Raw genomic sequence first — 22399 nt, forward strand, 5'->3', positions numbered from 1 at the left:
TCCTCCGTAGACAGGATATCCCCACTGGTGACATCATAACCAAGTCCAATGACATCAGCATTCAAATGCCAACCATAGAGATGGGCAACGCCATTACTGTAGTGATACGACGGCCACAGAATCAAAAATGCCCCGATCCTGATCTGGTATAATATCTACAGGAATATTAAGATGTTTCAATTACAAATAAAACTTCTCCAGTCAGTCGACACTTCAAAGACGCGCATGGTTAATAAGCAGGTAGTCTGGTCTGATTTTAGGCTCAATTTAGGTCTCCCTTCTAGGGGTTGCTGCAGACCCCATTACGGTCCCACCCATTTGTTTACCATGTCTCCTTGACCTTGTGCCGTGAAGAGAAAATCCAGACTTTATTGGAAGGGGCGTTTGTTTTTTTTTATTGCATAGCAGCCCTGTGATTTTTCTGTATGCTTAGGCCTTTATTGTGACACATGCACAGCAGGCGGAGGTCTGTGCAGCAGCTGTACGCTTTAGATTTATGGGTAAGTAGCTGCAGTCTGTTAACCTTATTTTATAGGAAGCCGACAGCTCATCTTCGTGTGGATTCTGTAAAACAAGGGAGAGGCATGGGAATGTAAGGAGGGGTGCACAGGTGATGCAGCGGCCGCGGATAGAGACGCACAGGATCGTCTCTAAAGGGTGCTTTACACGCTGCGACATCACTAGCGATCTCGTTAGCGATGTGACACGCTAGATCGCAGATGCGATCTGCCGAGATCGCACATGTGACAGGCGCTATAAAACAACCTATGTGCGATCTGGCGTGTCACATCGCTAATGAGATTGCTAACGATGTCACAGCGTGCAAAGCACCCTTTAGTAAAGAGCTTAAAAGAAAAAGATAAAATCAAAAAGTGTTCATAGAAGGTAAAAGCTCTGCCATCACATTCCAAGAGCCACACTTGATGAAGATCCATGATGTGAAAAATGACATAAAAGAGCCACTTTATTTACGATAGAGTATATAATCGCCAATATCCCACAGCAGGTCTCAGAGGTCATCCCGGAGGGCTCCAGCAAACGCAGGCTGTCCTCACCATCACCAGGATCTGCAGAGTCCACACTTTATATTATGAAGACCCACAGCTTCTCCCCCTCCATAATCACTTCCAGAGCCCTTCTCCCATGAAGAGTGCTTGAACCTGCTCAGCAACTCCCTAATGCTATGTGCCCACGCTGCGGAAAATGATGGTGCACCGAGCACCTGTGTTTAATTTGAACAGTCATTCTGTACTGACAAGATTCCTTGTACTAGCATTAGGACATATAGTCCACTCCCTTATTACAATCAGGACCTCCTCAGCAGTGCCAAGACAGACCGATCCCGTCTTCCAACATAATAGGACACAAAGAGCCCTCGTATCAGGTCCCTCAAAGTGAATCACAAGAAAAAGCCTCAGTAATAGCATCAGGGTTCCAGGAGCTCCCACCCACAGTGCCAGGCCTGCAGAGCCCTTTATAATAACACTAGGCCTTACAGAAGCGCCCATAGCGGTACCGTGCCTGCACATTTGTTCCCTTACCCTAGAGTCTCCTGCCAAAAGCAAGATGCAAGCCTTGCCCAGCAGATGGCATAACAAAGTGCTGGGTGAGGCTGCAGAGTACACGATGCCCTCTGTGCCAGGGAACAATGTGACATTCCTTCACAGCCGGTCACATGTTGTTACTCATATTTGTGTCATGATGTTCATTACATTGTTTAAATCAATGACCCCTATAGATCTCCCCATTATGAGTAATGTGACCCCCACAGGTCATTAGATAAAATTATGATATATTGTGCCATGTAGCGTCTCCCACCAGGACGCTCTGACACCGGAAGGCCGCCGCAGACAACGCGACCGTCTCCATACAGGAGCCTATAGCCTGCAGCTCCACAGACAGCTCATCGCAGGCCACGTCTGACATCCCAGGCACGCAAACAGCTGGCTGCCTGTCTGTCTTCAGGCTTCTCCTTATGTAATAGAGCAAATTCCTCTTGTAAAAAAGCCCCTCTGAGGCCAGAAATGAAGCCGTGATCAAAAAACATGGAGGAAACATCCCTTATTATCACCAGCTGCAAGGAAACCGCTCTGCAAGATGGACGATTAATAGAGCGTTAATGGCTCGAATAAATCAACTGTGAGCGAGCAAAGGTCCGGAGAAAGGCGCACGTTACAGCCAAAACGCGAGTCTGGGAGCCTGCACACGGGACGAGGACGAGTTAATACAAAAGTGTAAACCCATAAGTGCCGGCACGTAAACCCGGAAAAAGGCTATATTTATGGCTTAAATGACTCCATTCAGATCAAAGCACAGCAAACTGCTCATCCGACCTCGCCTCGACTGTCACATGCCACACAATGACGCCTGTACGGTATAAACTGTGCTTGTGACATGGAGCTACACCCTACTGCCCAGACAATATGGACAGACGTGGCGGTCAGGGGGTATGTGCCGATGCGCACCACAATCTCCATCCAGATCATTCATCCAACGCATTTCAGGCCAAGTCTGCAGGAATCTGCGCACTCAGCACTCGCAGGATCCAGGTGATTAATAATGTGCCGCGTCCCAGACGTGATCGGCATCAGGTTAATGAATGACCCATCAGCCTTGAATGTCATCGCAAGGGCTGATAAATAAAGAGAGCAAATATTTTCACATTAAAAAGATAAAGACAAGCCATGAAGAAAAGTCCTAAACAGGAAAAAACAAACCACGTGTCCAGCAAGAACAGACATTTTGGGAAACACATCATAGGTCTCCATTTGGCTGATAACAGAGAGCAATACACTGTATACATCTGTCCTACAATCAGCCACTCCCCTACTTGTAATGGCTGATAACAGGCGACAGTAGCTTGTTGGAAAGGTAGATACATTTCACTTCTTAGATTGTAACAGTGGCCAACAGAGAGTGATATACTGTATACACCTGTCTTACAGCCCATCTTCCCCATCAACTCGTAAAGGGCTGATAACTGGGAGCAAAAGATTGATTTGCCTGTACTCATCCATTAGTGCTACTGAATGGAAGAAGGAAGAGGAAAGGAAAACCAAAGAAGGAAGAGGAAAGGAAAACCAAAGAAGGAAGAGGAAAGGAAAACCAAAGAAGGAAGAGGAAAGGAAAACCAAAGAAGGAAGAGGAAAGGAAAACCAAAGAAGAAAGAGGAAAGGAAAAAGAAGGAAGAGGAAAGGAAAAAGAAGAAGGAAGAGGAAAGGAAAAAGAAGAAGGAAGAGGAAAGGAAAAAGAAGAAGGAAGAGGAAAGGAAAAAGAAGAAGGAAGAGGAAAGGAAAAAGAAGGAGGAAGAGGAAAGGAAAAAGAAGGAAGAGGAAAGGAAAAAGAAGGAAGAGGGAAGACGAAACCAACAGAGGAAGACGAAACCAACAGAGGAAGACGAAACCAACAGAGGAAGACGAAACCAACAGAGGAAGACGAAACCAACAGAGGAAGACGAAACCAACAGAGGAAGACGAAACCAACAGAGGAAGACGAAACCAACAGAGGAAGACGAAATGAAAAGACGACGAACCCGGGCGGATTGGGATTCCCACTTGACATTGCGGTTATGAAGATGTGATACATTGTAACAAGCCCCTCCGCTGTGTGAGCGGGACAGTTACATGATCTACCCCTGGATGTCCACACGCTCATTCCCACTCAGACAGTAAGCACAGATCTTTACAAGAAGTTACAAAACTGGAACGTAAAAAGATGTAAAACTATTTAACGAAGATCCAAAACTCAAGGAGACAGAAGAATTGGGCACCCCTCCCCCACTTCACCCCCTGGATCCAGAAGTGTCGGCACTAGTGATCCGCATTACCTTCCCATACACAAGTGCACAATACACGGGAACGTGAACGAAAGCACGAGCGGATTATGATCGCACGTTATTGTAGAGGGAAAGGGAGGGAATAATCCCCCCAGCGATTACATTCTGTGTCCCCCTCCTGTCTGACACGACTTTGTGGTCACCCACCCTATGAAGAGCGGACAGGGATTCACCGAGGAATCGGATAACGTCTCGGACCGGCTGCTCAGCCTAATCCGCAGATGTGGTGGCAACGGACCAGCGTTCTGTCGCCTCCGTCCCAGCTGCCGAGCACTTGGCTGAGGAAACTGGAAAGGGATTTAGCAGCTTCTGCAGTAACCGGAGGATTGTGGATAGACCTCGAAGTATGTCCACCGGCTTCTGGTGACAACCGCACTCATTCATGGAAGTGACAGGTTGTTGGACCCCTCGCCCCCAAACTCCAACTTTATAATGAACGTTAGAACTATCCACTGCTCCTTTATAGGGATCAACCTGTGTAAGGATTCATGATGTGCCCGATACTGGGGGGCAATAACGCCCCAACGCTGATCTCAGGAGAACGTAAAAAGGACCCGAGGGCACAAAAAAGGACCAGAGGGTGGGGGCTGCCATGACTGTGCGTCCGGAATACAGGGCCCCAGTGTCCAATGTTATAGATTCGGGAATTGTTGTAACAGCCCCAGAATTATCCTCAGATGGAAACTGCAGATCCCCTGGATGAAACGTGCAGCTCCGGGCAGAAAGGCAGAGAATGTACGAAGGAAATGGTCACTGAGCAAAGCAGACAAAGCAGAGGCTCAGCCATGTGGGATTTACGTAGAATGGGGGGCCCCACATGGGCAGTATATGGCCCCGCAATGCGGACCCCTAGACCTGCAGTATGGAAGGTGCACAGGGTTCAGTAGTAGAGATTACAGGGGTCTTCTCACCTTACACCTCCTTCCCATATTCGTTCATCAGGTATGCGGCATTCGATCCGACGCTCTGCTCAATCCTCCTGTATTTTCTCTCTGGAGGAGTCTGGTAGAGGCTTGCACCCCAAATGCACACTCGAGGCTGGAGTATGCATGCATTATGGGGAGGGGGTTCAGAAGAGACCGGTCCCGCCTCACCATGGGTCAAACGGCTCATCCATTTATATTGTGTTAGGACTCTTGAAAGTCTAAAGCGAATGGGTCAGATTCCACAATAAAAATATGCCTGCATTACAAGTAGACCTGATGAGGCTGGTGTAATTACGGTGAAAAGCTAATGTTAGAAAGGTAGTATAATTTTGAGTTGAAGATGAGCATTTGAGCAGTCCAAGTGCCACCAACCCAGCCCAACAGCTGCAGCTTGTACCGAGCAGCACGAGACTGCTGCAGGGAGGAGGGTCACTGAGGAGGCCGCAGATCGGCCGTATAATCATTTATACTGTATAATCGTTCCGTTATTCTGATTTTCACAGAAAGTAAAATCTCTTCATCCTAATGAGTGCGATTATGTCTGCAGATCGTATTGTGAAATCTGGTGACAGATCCGCTTTATGAACCCAGTGATCTCATCTACGGGGAAATGACTGATCAGCCTGGAATGATGCGTCACAGGGATGACGCCTAAAGGTAAAGGCACAGGACAGGAGCGGCAGAGGGCGGAAATCAGAGAGAACCCAAGAAGAGGCAAAAATGAGAATCCACTGTCAAATTTGAAAATACAGAATGGGGAGACTATGTGGGATGAGAACAATGTGAGTGGGCACAGAATAGAGACTGGGACGTGTGCGTGGGGTGGAGGAGGCAGTGTGAGGCCATACCGAGGAGGGGACAGTATGCCGAGAAGGGGCACAGCTTAGGAAAGCCATTTTATTTAGCAGCGTTATCGTTCTACTATTTAAGTGTATCGTGTTGGGATGTGCTGCAGAAGATGGAAGTCTGCGGAGACGAGCTGCGGATGATCAGAGCTGCACGGTCTCCGTGCAGAAGCGATAACTGCTGAGCTCACATTCCCTGGGATTGTACTGGCTCTATGGGGCCGTCACATTGCAGGCAGATCTGCGTGCAGCCTCGCTAATTGTCCAAATCTGTATATAATTACCAGCCACCACAAAAGACGAGCATATGGAGGACAGCATGGAGCGGGAGAGGGGAAAGTGGAAAAAAAGTGTGTAAAGAAAACAAAGTGCAAAATGTTATCTTCCATAAATGGCAAAAAACCCACAAAAATGCAGCGTGCGGCGAGCGAGCATCCTCAGGTCTGTACACGAACGGCTGTGAGGAGCCTGCCAAACAAGTGCACCGGAGCCGGCCCCCCAAGATCACACAGAAGCCATGATCGCAGATACATTCATCTCGGGGCGATTCTGAGAAGCATCATTGCTTACGCCAATCACAGGCAGAGCTGAATTCACAATTCTGCTACCAGAGAGCAATGCCTTTAGGACAGCATTTCTGAGTTAAAGCGTCGTAACTTCCATGTCTGACTGAAGTGCAGACTAGATTTAGGTTTTGCCCCCCAGTGATCTGTGCAGGACAGCGGGAAGACCCCTCTATCCACAGATTCCTGCAGGACAGGCGTTTTCCTCGACCCTCAGAGCATCCACTTTCTGTGACACAAGGTTGCGGATTGTGACATTACTGAAGTGCAGATGATGTGTGAACACTTGTAGTTGCATCATTCGAGCACCTGGCCCAGGCGGCTGCGGCGGTCTCACCAGATGTTCCTGCAGATCACATGAGGCAAACAAGGCTGACATCACCGCTGCACGCAGCCCCATGACACCGGCTCCACTGATGTGACACCTCAAATCAGCCATGAGAAACCAAACTAAGAGGGAAAAAATAATGGCCAAATCACAGCTACGCCCCTCAGCTAGCTCCTCCGGGCATTTCCCACAATGATATTTGTTTACATTTTTTGCAGAAAGTAACTTTAACAATGAGGAAAGTTTCAGTCCCAGCGCTCCCCGCACTTCTATTATAAGAGGAGAGTTTCCTATAACACGCAAATACACAAGGGGGGGGGGGGGGAGGGGGGGGAAGAGTCAAAAAAGGTCAGAATGAAAGTGTGGACTACATGACATAAGACCCATCAGTCCCTGTGAATTAGGGACCTTGAGGGAGCAAACGCTGGGGCTGTGGGAAGTGATCAAGAGTCAAGTGACAGACCTTTTATTGACTTTAACACTAGAAGTCCCGGAGAGGGGTCATTTAACATTTCTACCATTGAAACCCTATGGAGCTCAAAATTCCTGGGACTTCTAGTGTTTAAAAAAAATCAAAGCTGGAAAAAACTGCAGGGGCAAACCGGGCAAGGGTCAGGCTGGAGGGGCAAACCGGGCAAGGGTCAGGCTGGAGGGGCAAACAGGGCAGGGGTCAGGCTGGAGGGGCAAACAGGGCAGGGGTCAGGCTGGAGGGGCAAACAGGGCAAGGGTCAGGCTGGAGGGGCAAACAGGGCAAGGGTCAGGCTGGAGGGGCAAACAGGGCAAGGGTCAGGCTGGAGGGGCAAACAGGGCAAGGGTCAGGCTGGAGGGGCAAACAGGGCAAGGGTCAGGCTGGAGGGGCAAACAGGGCAAGGGTCAGGCTGGAGGGGCAAACAGGGCAAGGGTCAGGCTGGAGGGGCAAAAAGGACAGGGGGCGGCCCGGAGGGGCAAAAAGACAAGGGTCGGACTGGAGCTCAGAAGGTGATACAACGCTGGAGGTCAGAACTTAACGATGGCGAGCACCTGGGATCTGAAGTTTGTTCTGTAGCCAACAAGTTACCAAAACTCAGCATAAATCTTCAATAAACCTCTACATACACAATAATCTGTCCAGCGTGGTCCGGCCGGCATTTACGGGGCATCAATTCAGGAACAGGCCATCTGCCATGATGGATTTAGTGGCCAATACTCCACAACAACCACAGATCAGGATCCACACGAGATGATACATTGCATTTGGCTACAATGTTCCATGTTACAAGTCCACCCCCCCCCCCCCCCCCCCCCCCCTCGATCTTCCTTGGCTTCACCCTGTGGGGGTCATTAGGGTCTGATTATAGCTTATACAAAACTATTATTACACACAGACTTCACAAGCAGAATTTCCCCATTAACCCCAAAGGAGGTCTGGCCCCTCAGAAACCGAAGCATTGGCACAAAGACTAAAGACGTACGAGCCCACGTCACGTCCTTACAATGTATCTCCTGAAATCGTCCCATGTCTGACGTCACCAAGAAGATCACATACAGGAGACACAAAGAAAGCAGTTCACAGAAGAAGACCACGCCGACCACAAGAGGAGCTCAGAAGCCCCCAGACCACCACACTTTCCATCAACACCCAAAGCAGCAAGGGATGGAACATCCCTGCAACAAAGGACGCTTTTCACCCAACCTCAGCCCTCCCGATATCACCGGCGATGGGAACAGGTCCACCCCAACTGCACAGACGCTCCCCAGTATGGACCCCGAAACCAAGTTACTATCCTGCCATCACGTGCAACAGCACAGAGAAGAAACCGAGCAACAAAGAGGAAGAAAGTACGAAAAGCAAAGACGATGAGGAAGTGATCATGTGATACATATATGTGAAATGTAACACCAGGCAGAAAAACAAAATATTAAGGAAAAAGGTCACAAGATGCCAAGAAATTCTATAGGGGCAGTATTATAGTAGTTATATTCCTGTACATAAGGGGCAGTATTATAGTAGTTATATTCTTGTATATAGGGGCAGTATTATAGTAGTTATATTCTTGTATATAGGGGGCAGTATTATAGTAGTTATATTCTTGTACATAGGAGCAGTATTATAGCAGTTATATTCTTGTACATAGGGACAGTATTATAGCAGTTATATTCTTGTATATAGGGGCAGTATTATAGTAGTTATATTCTTGTACATAGGGGCAGTATTATAGTAGTTATATTCTTGTATAGGGGCAGTATTATAGTAGTTATATTCTTGTATATAGGGGGCAGTATTATAGTAGTGATATTCTTGTACATATGGGGCAGTATTATAGTAGTGATATTCTTGTACATAGGGGGGCAGTATTATAGTAGTTATATTCTTGTACATAGGGGCAGTATTATAGTAGTGATATTCTTGTACATAGGGGCAGTATTATAGTAGTTATATTCTTGTACATATGGGGCAGTATTATAGTAGTTAGTCAGGTTATCAGGAAATGCAGGATACATGTTACAGGAGATAAGTTGTAGAGGGAACACGTTATCGGGCGTCTGGGCCACATGTTGAGCAGTGAAGGTTTCAGACATGGCCTGGATGCTGACCTCAGTTTTTCCTCCAGAGGAGACGTTAGTGCTGCCCCTTCTGTCTGAGGGGCTTCATGTGGTGACTCCAGAAGACAGATGGGCTCCTGGAATTCATCATCCAAAATGCAGGTCATGAATGAAGGAGGCGGCTGTGAATACAAGTCCTTGTGCGCAGTCTAGGATTGTCCCATGTAAACCGGTCACCTCAGTGATTAGGGAAAGCTCGGCCAGGACTCCACCATATTTTAAGACCCCCAATTTTCTCAAAAACATCTACAGAGGCATGAAATAATCCCCTGACCCGGTACTGAGCCGCCGCTCGATTCCTTCATACTTGTCTTGCTTCTGTGACTTGCTCCAGCCTCATTCTGCAGAAGGAGATGTTGGGTGAGGTCCACCATGAACTTCTCCCATCATAGAAGACCATGGCCTCTAAACGCACAAATACTTCAGATCTTCAATGCTTGGGCGAAAAAGCGAATGAATCGCCAAATTTGACAATGTTGGTTGAGACTTGTCTTCCTGGAGATCTCCAGACTTCTGCAGGTATCACGCACGCCGTCACATGACCACGCCAATCCACAAGTCATTAAACCCTGAGAATGGAGCAGAAACACAACCTGCGGAGCCTTCACAGCATGGGAATAGGATGTCAATGTGTAAGTCAGGAAATCCTGGACTCGTGCACCAGAGACCTACAAAATAGACACACTCACCAGTTACCTAACGTGCGAGGAATGCGACTCCCAGAAACGGGCATCAGCCGACAATGCCGTATAATGGGGAACACCATAAAGTGTCCAGAGGAAAACCGAGGAGACTGAGGATGGAGCCGCCTGAGAAACGGCCAACTCCACCCAGAGAAGACCAGCCGCAACGATGGGAGCCGAAATTATTCACTTCCACTCCTGGAACTGCCGGCACCGATGGATCCAGGAAAAAGGTGGAAGAGAAAGAAAAGGATTTGGGTGGAGTTCTCCATAAAGGCATACAAGTAAAGTCACATCCCTATACAGGACCGCCGCTGCCATCACCACCGGTGCGGCCATGACAAGCCCCAGATGTGTCAGAGGGGTCCTGGATAGTCACACAAATAACCTATGAGCTGGAGCTTCACTTATCTTAGGTCACCTAAGATCCCCACCCTCCATGACAGAGGCACCCTTAACCAGCTCTATGGCATCACTTCTGCCCTCTGTGAAAGCAGCACCCGGGCCCTCCACGACTGCAGCACCACCCGGCGCCCTCCACGACTGCAGCACCACCCGGCGCCCTCCACGACTGCAGCACCACCCGGCGCCCTCCACGACTGCAACACCACCCGGCGCCCTCCACGACTGCAACACCACCCGGCGCCCTCCACGACTGCAGCACCATCCGGCGCCCTCCACGACTGCAGCACCACCCGGCGCCCTCCACGACAGCAGCACCACCCGGCGCCCTCCACGACTGCAGCACCACCCGGCGCCCTCCACGACTGCAGCACCACCCGGCGCCCTCCACGACAGCAGCACCACCCGGCGCCCTCCACGACAGCAGCACCACCCGGCGCCCTCCACGACAGCAGCACCACCCGGCGCCCTCCACGACAGCAGCACCACCCGGCGCCCTCCACGACAGCAGCACCACCCGGCGCCCTCCACGACAGCAGCACCACCCGGCGCCCTCCACGACAGCAGCACCACCCGGCGCCCTCCACGACAGCAGCACCACCCGGCGCCCTCCACGACTGCAGCACCACCCGGCGCCCTCCACGACTGCAGCACCACCCGGCGCCCTCCACGACTGCAGCACCACCCGGCGCCCTCCACGACTGCAGCACCACCCGGCGCCCTCCACGACAGCAGCAGCACCCGGCGCCCTCCACGACTGCAACACCACCCGGCGCCCTCCACGACTGCAGCACCACCCGGCGCCCTCCACGACTGCAGCACCACCCGGCGCCCTCCACGACTGCAGCACCACCCGGCGCCCTCCACGACTGTAGCACCACCCGGCGCCCTTCACGACTGCAGCACAGCACCACCCGGCGCCCTCCACGACTGCAACACCACCCGGCGCCCTCCACGACTGCAACACCACCCGGCGCCCTCCACGACTGCAACACCACCCGGCGCCCTCCACGACTGCAGCACCACCTGGCGCCCTCCACGACTGCAGCACCACCCGGCGCCCTCCACGACTGCAGCACCACCCGGCGCCCTCCACGACTGCAGCACCACCCGGCGCCCTCCACGACTGCAGCACCACCCGGCGCCCTCCACGACTGCAGCACCACCCGGCGCCCTCCACGACTGCAGCACCTACAACCCACACCCTCCTCCACAGCATCCTCCCCTTCCGCCGACCTCCACCATCCTCAATAGCGTAATCACGGACCTCAAGTCATCTGCGGAGGATGCCAAGATTCACGACAGTCATTCACGTATGGATCTGTTCGCAGTTTCGCTCACTGGGGGTGGGGGGGGGGGGGACGTTTCTATACAAAGAGGAGAGAATGATACAATGTAACGCTGCCACATTCCAGCTTGTTTCTTAGAGGCAAAGTGAAAAGGAATATTTATGCTGTAATCTTCTTTCCTAGAATCCTGTGCAGGGCTCAGTGTTGGTGAACCAGGAGGCTCTGGATGAACAGAGATGATGTAGGTGAGGTTATTGACATGAGTCTGATGCAATTTTAATGTTTGTATTAAACACAATCAGGACTGAAATTACAGCATATGGTAATAACACTGAGCAGGATCCGGCGCGGACTGGCTGGGTATTGTGGTGCCAGTGCGGAGACTGAACGCTGCGTAACATGAAGCTTTTGCTCTGCGCTCATCCTTCCCTCCACAGATCAGAGGCCTCCAGGAAACCCCGCGCCGACGTCAGCACAATCCACTTCCCCAACACAGATGCAGGTGCAGAGGGACAGCGCGGGCGGCCGGGGAGGCGGCAAATATCTGCTGTGCTGCAGAGCCATCATCCTGCTCATCCTGAGCCTCCTGGTGCACACACAGACACTCATAGGAGAAGACAGGACAACCCCTACATGGCAGATCATTGGTGGTCATTAGTAGTTGTCATAGTATCTGTTACAGATTCAGAAATATCCAAAAGTTAGAAGACAAAGTTCAGGAGGTCAATATCTGTATTAAGGGTGAGGAGGATAAAACCTAGGAGACACATGTACATTATATTATATTTACTGCAGATGATATCACTTAAGGGGACAGTACACGATAATTGTATACGGTACATTATAAAGCACGTGGAGGCGGCACAGGACACGACATTGCGGAGGAGAATCGCAGAACAGAAGGCGCATTCACAGCCTCCGCCGGACGCAGGATACACAGCGGACTATTCAGCGCCCCCCCCCCCGGACCCCCACATCAACAAAAAGCCGTACACATCCCTGCTCTTAAAAAAAGACACCTTGAAAATTGATTAAATTTGCACTTTTTGTTGACCTATTCCTCATGAATAAGGGATATCACGGCCTCGGACCACGGAAGTCACGGCCACCTCCAGCGAGAACCCTGCCCATTACTATGCCGGGAGACGGAGGGCTGAGCCTATAGTGTAGGCCAAAGAGGGGCGAGGCTCCTGGTATACAAGTATGATAGCACACAGGGGCCCCCACCAGGCAAAGCTGACACTGGAGCGGTGGGGGCCCAGCCAGGCAAAGCCGCCACAGTGGCTCCCGCATCGGGCAAGACCACCGCCCGCAGGACGACAAGGACCCCAACCAAGCAAGGCCGCCCCAAGGGCGACAGGGCCCCCCCCCCCAATCGAGCAAGGCCGCCCCAAGGGGCGACAGGGCCCTCCCCCCCCCAACAGAGCAAGGCCGCCCCAAGGGGCGACAGGGCCCCCCCCCCCCCAACCACGCAAGGCCGCCCCAAGGGGCGACAGGGGCCACCCCCCCCAACCACGCAAGGCCGCCCCAAGGGGCGACAGGGGCCACCCCCCCAACCGAGCAAGGCCGCCCCAAGGGGCGACAGGGGCCACCCCCCCAACCGAGCAAGGCCGCCCCAAGGGGCGACAGGGGCCACCCCCCCCAACCGCGCAAGGCCGCCCCAAGGGGCGACAGGGGCCACCCCCCCCAACCGCGCAAGGCCGCCCCAAGGGGCGACAGGGGCCACCCCCCCCAACCGAGCAAGGCCGCCCCAAGGGGCGACAGGGGCCACCCCCCCAACCGCGCAAGGCCGCCCCAAGGGGCGACAGGGGCCACCCCCCCAACCGCGCAAGGCCGCCCCAAGGGGCGACAGGGGCCACCCCCCCCCAACCGCGCAAGGCCGCCCCAAGGGGCGACAGGGGCCACCCCCCCCCAACCGCGCAAGGCCGCCCCAAGGGGCGACAGGGGCCACCCCCCCCCAACCGCGCAAGGCCGCCCCAAGGGGCGACAGGGGTCACCCCCCCAACCGCGCAAGGCCGCCCCAAGGGGCGACAGGGGTCACCCCCCCAACCGCGCAAGGCTGCCCCAAGGGGCGACAGGGGCCCCCCCAACCGAGCAAGGCTGCCCCAAGGGGCCCCCAACCGAGCAAGGCTGCCACAAGGGGCCCCCCCCGCCAGGCAAAGCCGCCACACAAAGTGGACATGGAGGCACATAGTTCCTTGTGCTCATCCAGATGACATTAACAACAGCGCAACCTAGAACTATTTGCATATGTATTAGCACCCGCTCAATGCCGTTACATTGTTAGGCTCCAGTTCCCAGGATTCCATGTGACACCAGTGCAGGAGGCGTTAGATATTCGCTCTTGGAAAGCGCACAGGAGTAGGTCACACACGGCGGCCGCTCCCATCTCTGCACCGTGCGCTGACCTCGCTCCCTGGCAGCTCCGCACACAAGACGAGCTGCTAAGACTCAAGACAAAAGCCAAGAAAAATAATCTAAGGAATAAATCGCTCCACGTTATTAGCCGCGCAGTCAGCAGAGGGATCGTCATGTTCTGTCCAGCCACGGCGCGTACAAACTGCACCGCCGGGCAATAATGGGTTAACGCCGATCACCAGAGAAGAAATTCTGGATACATGAAGGTTCTCACACTACGACCCGAGGAACGTCACCCTCAAAACACAAGACGGACCATTCCTCTTGTCTCCACTGGGGACGAAGATAGAAAGGGCCAATAATACACTCACCACCAAGTACAATCTTAGAGATGCAGTGCTTTGTGAAAGTATTCACCCCCCTTGAATTTTCAACCTTTTCCCACATTTCAGGCTTCAAACAAAGATAAAATGTGAATGTTCTGGTGAAGAATCAACAACAAGTGACACAATTGTGAAGATGAAGGAAATTTATTGCTTATTTTAAACTTTTATAAAAAAATAAATAACTGAAAATTGGTGTGTGCAATATTATTCATCCCCTGTAAGTTAATCCTTTGTAGCGCCCCCTTTTGCTGCGATTACAGTCTCTTGGGTTTGTGTCTATCAGTTTTGCACATGGAGAGGTGAAATTCTCGCCCATTCTTCCTTTGTAAACAGCTGGAGCTGAGTGAGGTTGGATGGAGGAGTTTGTGAACAGCAGTTTTCAGCTCTTTCCACAGATTCTCGATTGGGTTGAGGTCTGGACTGTGACTTGGCCATTCTAACACCTGGATGCGTTTATTTGTGAACCATTCCATTGTAGATTTTGCTTTATGTTTGGGATCATTGTCTTGTTGGAAGAGAAATCTCCGTCTCAGTCTCAGGTCTTTTGCAGACTCCAACAGGTTTTCTTCAAGAATGGTCCTGTATTTAGCTCCATCCATCTTCCCATCAATTTTAACCATCTTCCCTGTTCCTGCTGCAGAAAAGCAGGCCCAAACCATGATGCTGCCACCACCATGTTTGACAGTGGGGATGGTGTGTTCAGGGTGATGAGCTGTGTTGCTTTTATCGTTTGGCATTGTGCCCACATAGTTTGATTTTGGTTTCATCTGAGCAGAGCCCCTTCCTCCACATGTTTGGGGTCTCCAGGTGGCTTGTGGCAAACTTTAAACAACACTTTCTATGGATATCTTTGATAAATGGCTTTCTTCTTGTCACTCTTCCATAAAGGCCAGATTTGTGCAGTGTAGACTGATTGTTGTGTTATGGACAGACTCTCCCACCTCAGCTGTAGATCTCTGCAGATCATCCAGAGGGATCATGGGCCTCTTGGCTGCATCTCTGATCAGTCTTCTCCTTGTGTGAGATGATAGTTTGGATGGACGGCCGGGTCTTGGTAGATTTGCAGTGGTATGATGCTCCTTCCAGGTCAATATGATCGCTTGCACAGTGCTCCTTGGGAGGTTTAAAGTTTTGGAAATCTTTTTGCAACCAAATCCGGCTTTAAGCTTCTCCACAACAGTATCCTGGACCTGCCTGTTGTGTTCCTTGGTCTTCATGATGCTCTCTGCGCTTTACACAGAACATGAGACTATCACAGAGCAGGGGCATTTATACGGAGGCTTGATTACACACAGGGGCTTATATTTATCATCATCAATCATTTAGGACAACATTGGATCATTCAGAGATCCTCAATCACCTTCTGGAGGGAGTTTCTGCACTGAAAGTAAAGGGGATGAATAATATTGCACGCCACAATTTTCAGTTATTTAATTTTTAAAAAAGTTTAAAATAAGCAATAAATTTCCTTCCTCTTCACAATTGTGTCCCACTTGTTGTTGATTCTTCACCAGAACATTAACATTTTATCTTTATGTTTGAGCACCCGAGCATGGTAGTGCCCGCTCATCACTAGTTACCAGTACTGAGCCCCCGAGCATGGTAGTGCCCGCTCATCACTAGTTACCAGTACTGAGCACCTGAGCATGGTAGTGCCTGCTCATCACTAGTTACCAGTACTGAGCACCTGAGCATGGTAGTGCCCGCTCATCACTAGTTACCAGTACTGAGCCCCCGAGCATGGTAGTGCCCGCTCATCACTAGTTACCAGTACTGAGCACCTGAGCATGGTAGTGCCCGCTCATCACTAGTTACCAGTACTGAGCACCTGAGCATGGTAGTGCCCGCTCATCACTAGTTACCAGTACTGAGCCCCCGAGCATGGTAGTGCCCGCTCATCACTAGTTACCAGTACTGAGCACCTGAGCATGGTAGTGCCCGCTCATCACTAGTTACCAGTACTGAGCCCCCGAGCATGGTAGTGCCCGCTCATCACTAGTTACCAGTACTGAGCACCCGAGCATGGTAGTGCCCGCTCATCACTAGTTACCAGTACTGAGCACCCGAGCATGGTAGTGCCCGCTCATCACTAGTTACCAGTACTGAGCACCTGAGCATGGTAGTGCCCGCTCATCACTAGTTACCAGTACTGAGCACCTGAGCATGGTAGTGGCCGCTCATCACTAGTTACCAGTACTGAGCACCCGAGCATGGTAGTGCCCGCTCATCACTAGTTACCAGTACTGAGCACCTGAGCATGGTAGTGCTCGCTCATCACTAGTTACCAGTACTGAGCACCTGAGCATGGTAGTGCCCGCTCATCACTAGTTACCAGTACTGAGCACCTGAGCATGGTAGTGCCCGCTCATCACTAGTTACCAGTACTGAGCACCTGAGCATGGTAGTGCCCGCTCATCACTAGTTACCAGTACTGAGCACCCGAGCATGGTAGTGCCCGCTCATCACTAGTAACCAGTACTGAGCACCCGAGCATGGTAGTGCCCGCTCATCACTAGTTACCAGTACTGAGCACCCGAGCATGGTAGTGCCTGCTCATCACTAGTTACCAGTACTGAGTAATTGAGCATGGTAGTGCCCTCTCATCACTAGTTACCAGTACTGAGCACCCGAGCATGGTAGTGCCTGCTCATCACTAGTTACCAGTACTGAGCACCTGAGCATGGTAGTGCCCGCTCATCACTAGTTACCAGAACTGAGCACCCGAGCATGGTAGTGCCTGCTCATCACTAGTTACCAGTACTGAGTAATTGAGCATGGTAGTGCCCGCTCATCACTAGTTACCAGTACTGAGCACCCGAGCATGGTAATGCCCGCTCATCACTAGTTACCAGTACTGAGTAATTGAGCATGGTAGTGCCCGCTCATCACTAGTTACCAGTACTGAGTAATTGAGCATGGTAGTGCCCGCTCAACACTAAACAGCAGCACAGATCTCCGGAACGCAGTTAGTTTGGGGCATAAATTGGCAGTCTGGTCATGCTACATGGCTGCGTTAGGGATATGGCACTTTTGCCCAGGAACATGGTGGTCATATTTTCACTTTTGGCTTCCATAAAAGCTTTGGGCTGAGCCAATACAAAAGTTTCCTTGGTTCATGAGAAGTGGTCTTCACTCTGCCCCCTTATCACAGCTATGGACATGATGATAATACTTTGCGTTTCTTCTAGTGACTGGTTATCAGTGTTTCCACCCTCAATGGCTCCGGGTAGAGGATCAGCGACACCAGTCCGGTCACAGCCCTCCCCGCACATCGGCCACTTATGGGGCAGACAATGATACTCTCGGAGTCGGGGAACCTGTTTTTCCAGTTAATGATCTGAGGACTTAAGAAAGCGCCGGCGGCGGATTACAGCGCAGACTCCGGCACCGCGCACAGGATTCCCGCAGGCGAGAACGAAAACAAAACGTTATTAAAAACGGAATTCAAGATCATCCTGGAGGATTTTGCTCCAAGTTTTAGCTCATCCCCAGAGACCACCAGGAGGAGCAGCCAGTGGGGTCCCACACCGGGGTCCCACACCGCCCCGGCCCCGGTGCACTCTGGTCTATGGGGGGTGGAGAGAAGCGGCTGCCAGACGCATTTTGGTGCCGCTCATCTCCAGCTCTACTTGGGAATCACAAACTTACTGGGACCCCTCATGGAAAATACAGTAAAATGGCCGCACACGACTCCAGCGAGCGCCACCTGAGAACCGCAGCCAAAAAGTCTAATGACAGGATAATCCGAGGAGCAGGTGACCCCGGGCAAGAGGCAAACAAAGGAGCCTAAGAGAAAGCAAACAGTGAAAGAGGCGATTGTATTGTCACTTCCTAATAACAACCCCCAACGTCACTTCCACAAAGAGCGACCGATCTCCGAAAATAGCCACAGTTACCGCAGGTGCAGCAGACCTCAGTGTCCAGACCCCCACACTGCAGCACGAGGGGCTTCACGAAAATAGCCACAGTTACCGCAGGTGCAGCAGACCTCAGTGTCCGGAACCGCACACTGCAGCACGAGGGGCTTCACGAAAATAGCCACAGTTACTGCAGGTGCAGCAGACCTCAGTGTCCATACCCCCACACTGCAGCATGAGGGGCTTCATGAAAATAACCCCAGTTACTGCAGGTGCAGCAGACCTCAGTGTCCAGACCCCCACACTGCAGCACGAGGGGCTTCACGAAAATAGCCAGTTACCGCAGGTGCAGCAGACCTCAGTGTCCGGAACCCCACACTGCAGCACGAGGGGCTTCACGAAAATAGCCAGGGTTACCGCAGGTGCAGCAGACCTCAGTGTCCGGACCCCCACACTGCAGCACGAGTGGCTTCACGAAAATAGCCACAGTTACCGTAGGTGCAGCAGACCTCAGTGTCCGGAACCCCACACTGCAGCACGAGGGGCTTCACGAAAATAGCCACAGTTACCGCAGGTGCAGCAGACCTCAGTGTCCGGACCCCCATACCGCAGCACGAGGGGCTTCACGAAAATAGCTACAGTTACCGCAGGTGCAGCAGACCTCAGTGTCCAGACCCCCACACTGCAGCACGAGGGGCTTCACGAAAATAGCCACAGTTACCGCAGGTGCAGCAGACCTCAGTGTCCAGACCCCCACACTGCAGCACGAGGGGCTTCACGAAAATAGCCACAGTTACCGCAGGTGCAGCAGACCTCAGTGTCCAGACCCCCACACTGCAGCACGAGGGGCTTCACGAAAATAGCCACAGTTACCGCAGGTGCAGCAGACCTCAGTGTCCGGAACCCCACACTGCAGCACGAGGGGCTTCACGAAAATAGCCCCAGTTACTGCAGGTGCAGCAGACCTCAGTGTCCAGACCCCCACACTGCAGCATGAGGGGCTTCACGAAAATAACCCCAGTTACTGCAGGTGCAGCAGACCTCAGTGTCCGGAACCGCACACTGCAGCACGAGGGGCTTCACGAAAATAGCCACAGTTACTGCAGGTGCAGCAGACCTCAGTGTCCATACCCCCACACTGCAGCATGAGGGGCTTCATGAAAATAACCCCAGTTACTGCAGGTGCAGCAGACCTCAGTGTCCGGAACCCCACACTGCAGCACGAGGGGCTTCACGAAAATAGCCACAGTTACTGCAGGTGCAGCAGACCTCAGTGTCCAGACCCCCACACTGCATCACGAGGGGCTTCACTACAAAGTTTGGAAACTTTTCTATTTACTTTTAGTATAGTTTTTTCTACATTTTTTTTTTGCAGGTGAAAATACAAGAGGCTGAAGGATCAGATATTGTGCACTTTATTTACAGCTCGACCACCGACAACTGACAGCGCCTGGGAAGACATTATCTCACGGACCACTCCTTCCTGAGGGGACGTGAAGACGGCGATCACCGGACCCCATTCCCGCCCAGATCTGAAAACTAACGATTATTCCACATCTGCGCTCTGACACTTTATACAATGTGGCCCCCAAAACAGGGTACATTTAACCCCTTAATAAGCAGCACAGAACGTGGCAAAAAAGTCCAAAAAACAAAAATAAATAATGGGGGGAAAAAAAAGTTTAATTAGAAAAAAAGAAAAGAAAAAAAAAAAAAAAAAAAAAAAAAAAAAAGTGTCCATACACTACCAAAAAGGGCTATTAGCATGCTGGGAGTAGTAGTTACACAACAGCCAGACAGTTATTGTTTAGAGACAAAAGGGACAACAATGGAACAGGGGCAGACATGTGGGGGCAGCTGCCGCTCACTGATAACAGATGGGCACCACAACCTGGAACTCGTCCTCTATCACAGGCGTTACTCTGCGCCCCCCACACTGCACACAGGGGTCCACCATTACCCTTTATAATATGATTAGGATTCTTTTTGGGAAATCATCTTACATGAACAGAACGTCACTGGTATAAGGAGGACCCCCAGGCGTCAATGAGGTGGCAGTTACTGGGGCACACACTCCATGGGCATCAATGACGGGGCAGTTACTGGGGCGCACGCTCCATGGGCATCAACGAGGGGGCAGTTACTGGGGCACACGCTCTATGGGCGTCAATTAGGGGGCAGTTACTGGGGCACAAGCTCCATGGGCATCAATGAGGGGGCAGTTACTGGGGCACACGCTCCATGGGCGTCAATGATGGGGCAGTTACTGGGGCACACGCTCCATGGGCGTCAATGATGGGGCAGTTACTGGGGCACACGCTCCATGGGCGTCAATGATGGGGCAGTTACTGGGGCACACACTCCGTGGGCATCAATGCCGGGGCAGTTACTGGGGCACACGCTCAATTGGCGTCAATGATGGGGCAGATACTGGGGCGCACGCTCCATGGGCGTCAATGATGGGGCAGATACTGGGGCGCACGCTCCATGGGCGTCAATGACGGGGCAGTTACTAGGGCGCACGCTCCCGACACAGGCTTCGTTTCCCCCTTGGATTTTATTTGCACAATAACTGATACATTTTTCCCTTTAATGACAAACAATAAGAATAATAAGATCAGGGGCGACAGAACAGGTGAGAAGAAGAACAAACTCTGCAGGAACATCTCACACGCAAGAGACCCACAGCCAAAAAACTAGATATATGGGGGGGGGGGGTCTTTTCTATTCATTGATTTCAGGCAGAAATTACTTAAGATTTGAAAAGTTTGTTGTTGTTTTAAGTGAAAAGAATCCAACATCATGAGAACATTGACATCAATGGAAAAGAGGAGAGACGTCAAAACAGAATTTTATGTGAAGCTGAATTTGTGCAAAAATTTATATTATCAAAAAAATAAATAAAATGTCTGAGAAAACATGGAACAAAACCAAAGGAGAAAGTTCCACCAAGTCCTGAGCAATCAGCGCCATAAACCCCAGGATCAGCGCTGCACGAGGCGATGGACTTCAGCACCTTCTACTGAAGACGCCGCAATATCAGCCTGTCCATAGGGCTCTATGGGGTGCGGCCAACAACAGTGCAGCATTGTATCATCTGATTACACAAAGCACCGGCCAGTGAAGGAAAGCGGGGTCTACACCGGACCCCAATATCACTACCCAAACTGCAGTGCCCCCAGAACTCCACACTGACAGCCCATTGCACTAAACCCCCCCAAAACTGCTCGGACCCCCCAGAATTGCTCGGTCCCCCATACAGACAGCAGCCACACACCAGACATCACAAGTCACTTATAACAGATCTGAAGTCGAGACTGCACCCACAGCAGCACAGAGGATTTCAGGCGCAGTTCCCCGACATTGCATCATTCCCTGCACTTTGGGGGGGGGGGGGGCTTTGCAGCTGGTGGATCCCCTGTACTGCCCCCGGGGGTCTCTTACCTCCAGGATCTCCTCCAGGTCCTCGGGGGTCAGGCAGCTGTACTTGTCCAGGATCTTGGCTTTGCTCAGCACAAACCCCTTGGTCGCCTGAGTCCAGTTCGGCTCCTCCAGGACTTGGAAGATCGCGGCCCCTATGGACAGGTAGAAGATGATGGCCGAGGTCAGGAGGGGCCCCCTGTCCACCATGCTGGCTGCTGCTCTCAGTCACGCCGTGCCCCCCGCTGGAGCCTGGCATGGGTGTGTGGTGCCCGCCGCCCCTCCTGTGCTGTATGGGAGCCCCCGGCACCAGCTGTTTGAATTTGGTGCACCCTCCGCGCATGCGCGCTGAAGAATGTTTCTATGATACAATGTAACAAGTTTACTTCATAAGTTTCCGGTGGGACAAGAACCGGAGAGACCGAGGGGACAAACACCGGGGGGCAGGAGCCGCGGAGAGCGTCAGCATGGAGGGCGCAGCTCTGGGGCACACACGTGTCTTGTGCTGCACTGACTCACTGGGGTTCATATTTGTAGACAGTGAAGCGGGGAGGAGATAGGAGACGCCGCCCCGGGACACCATCCACACCGACACCGAGGACTCCGCCACCTCCGCCTCTTCTTCCTGCTGCACCTTCCCCAACTCTGCGGAAAGTTTACAAACATTGTGCACCCCCTCCAGAGAGACAGGGGGGACCCCACTACAGAGACGGGGGACCCCACTACAGAGACAGGGGACCCCACTACAGAGGCAGGGGGACCCCACTACAGAGGCAGGGGGACCCCACTACAGAGGCAGGGGGACCCCACTACAGACACAGGGGGGACCCCACTACAGACAGGGGGACCCCCACCAGAAACAGAGGTGACATCACTACAGAGGCAGGGGGACCCCACTACAGAGGCAGGGGGACCCCACTACAG

The 22399-nt window shown here is 52.0% G+C and overlaps 1 protein-coding gene across 1 annotated transcript in view; it reads right to left on the minus strand.

The window, feature by feature from the left end:
* KCNK5 (potassium two pore domain channel subfamily K member 5) overlaps positions 1-21955 on the minus strand; it is a 31702-nt gene extending 9747 nt beyond the window's left edge. The window contains exon 1 of the mRNA XM_075338991.1: positions 21500-21955. Within this exon, the coding sequence (XP_075195106.1) occupies positions 21500-21685 (186 nt within the window). The 5' untranslated portion in view covers positions 21686-21955. The remainder of the gene's footprint in view (positions 1-21499) is intronic.
* Positions 21956-22399: the final 444 nt, after the last annotated feature.

This window comes from Anomaloglossus baeobatrachus, chromosome 3, assembly GCF_048569485.1.
Source record: "Anomaloglossus baeobatrachus isolate aAnoBae1 chromosome 3, aAnoBae1.hap1, whole genome shotgun sequence".
In the NCBI taxonomy this organism is placed as follows: Eukaryota; Metazoa; Chordata; class Amphibia; order Anura; family Aromobatidae; genus Anomaloglossus; species Anomaloglossus baeobatrachus.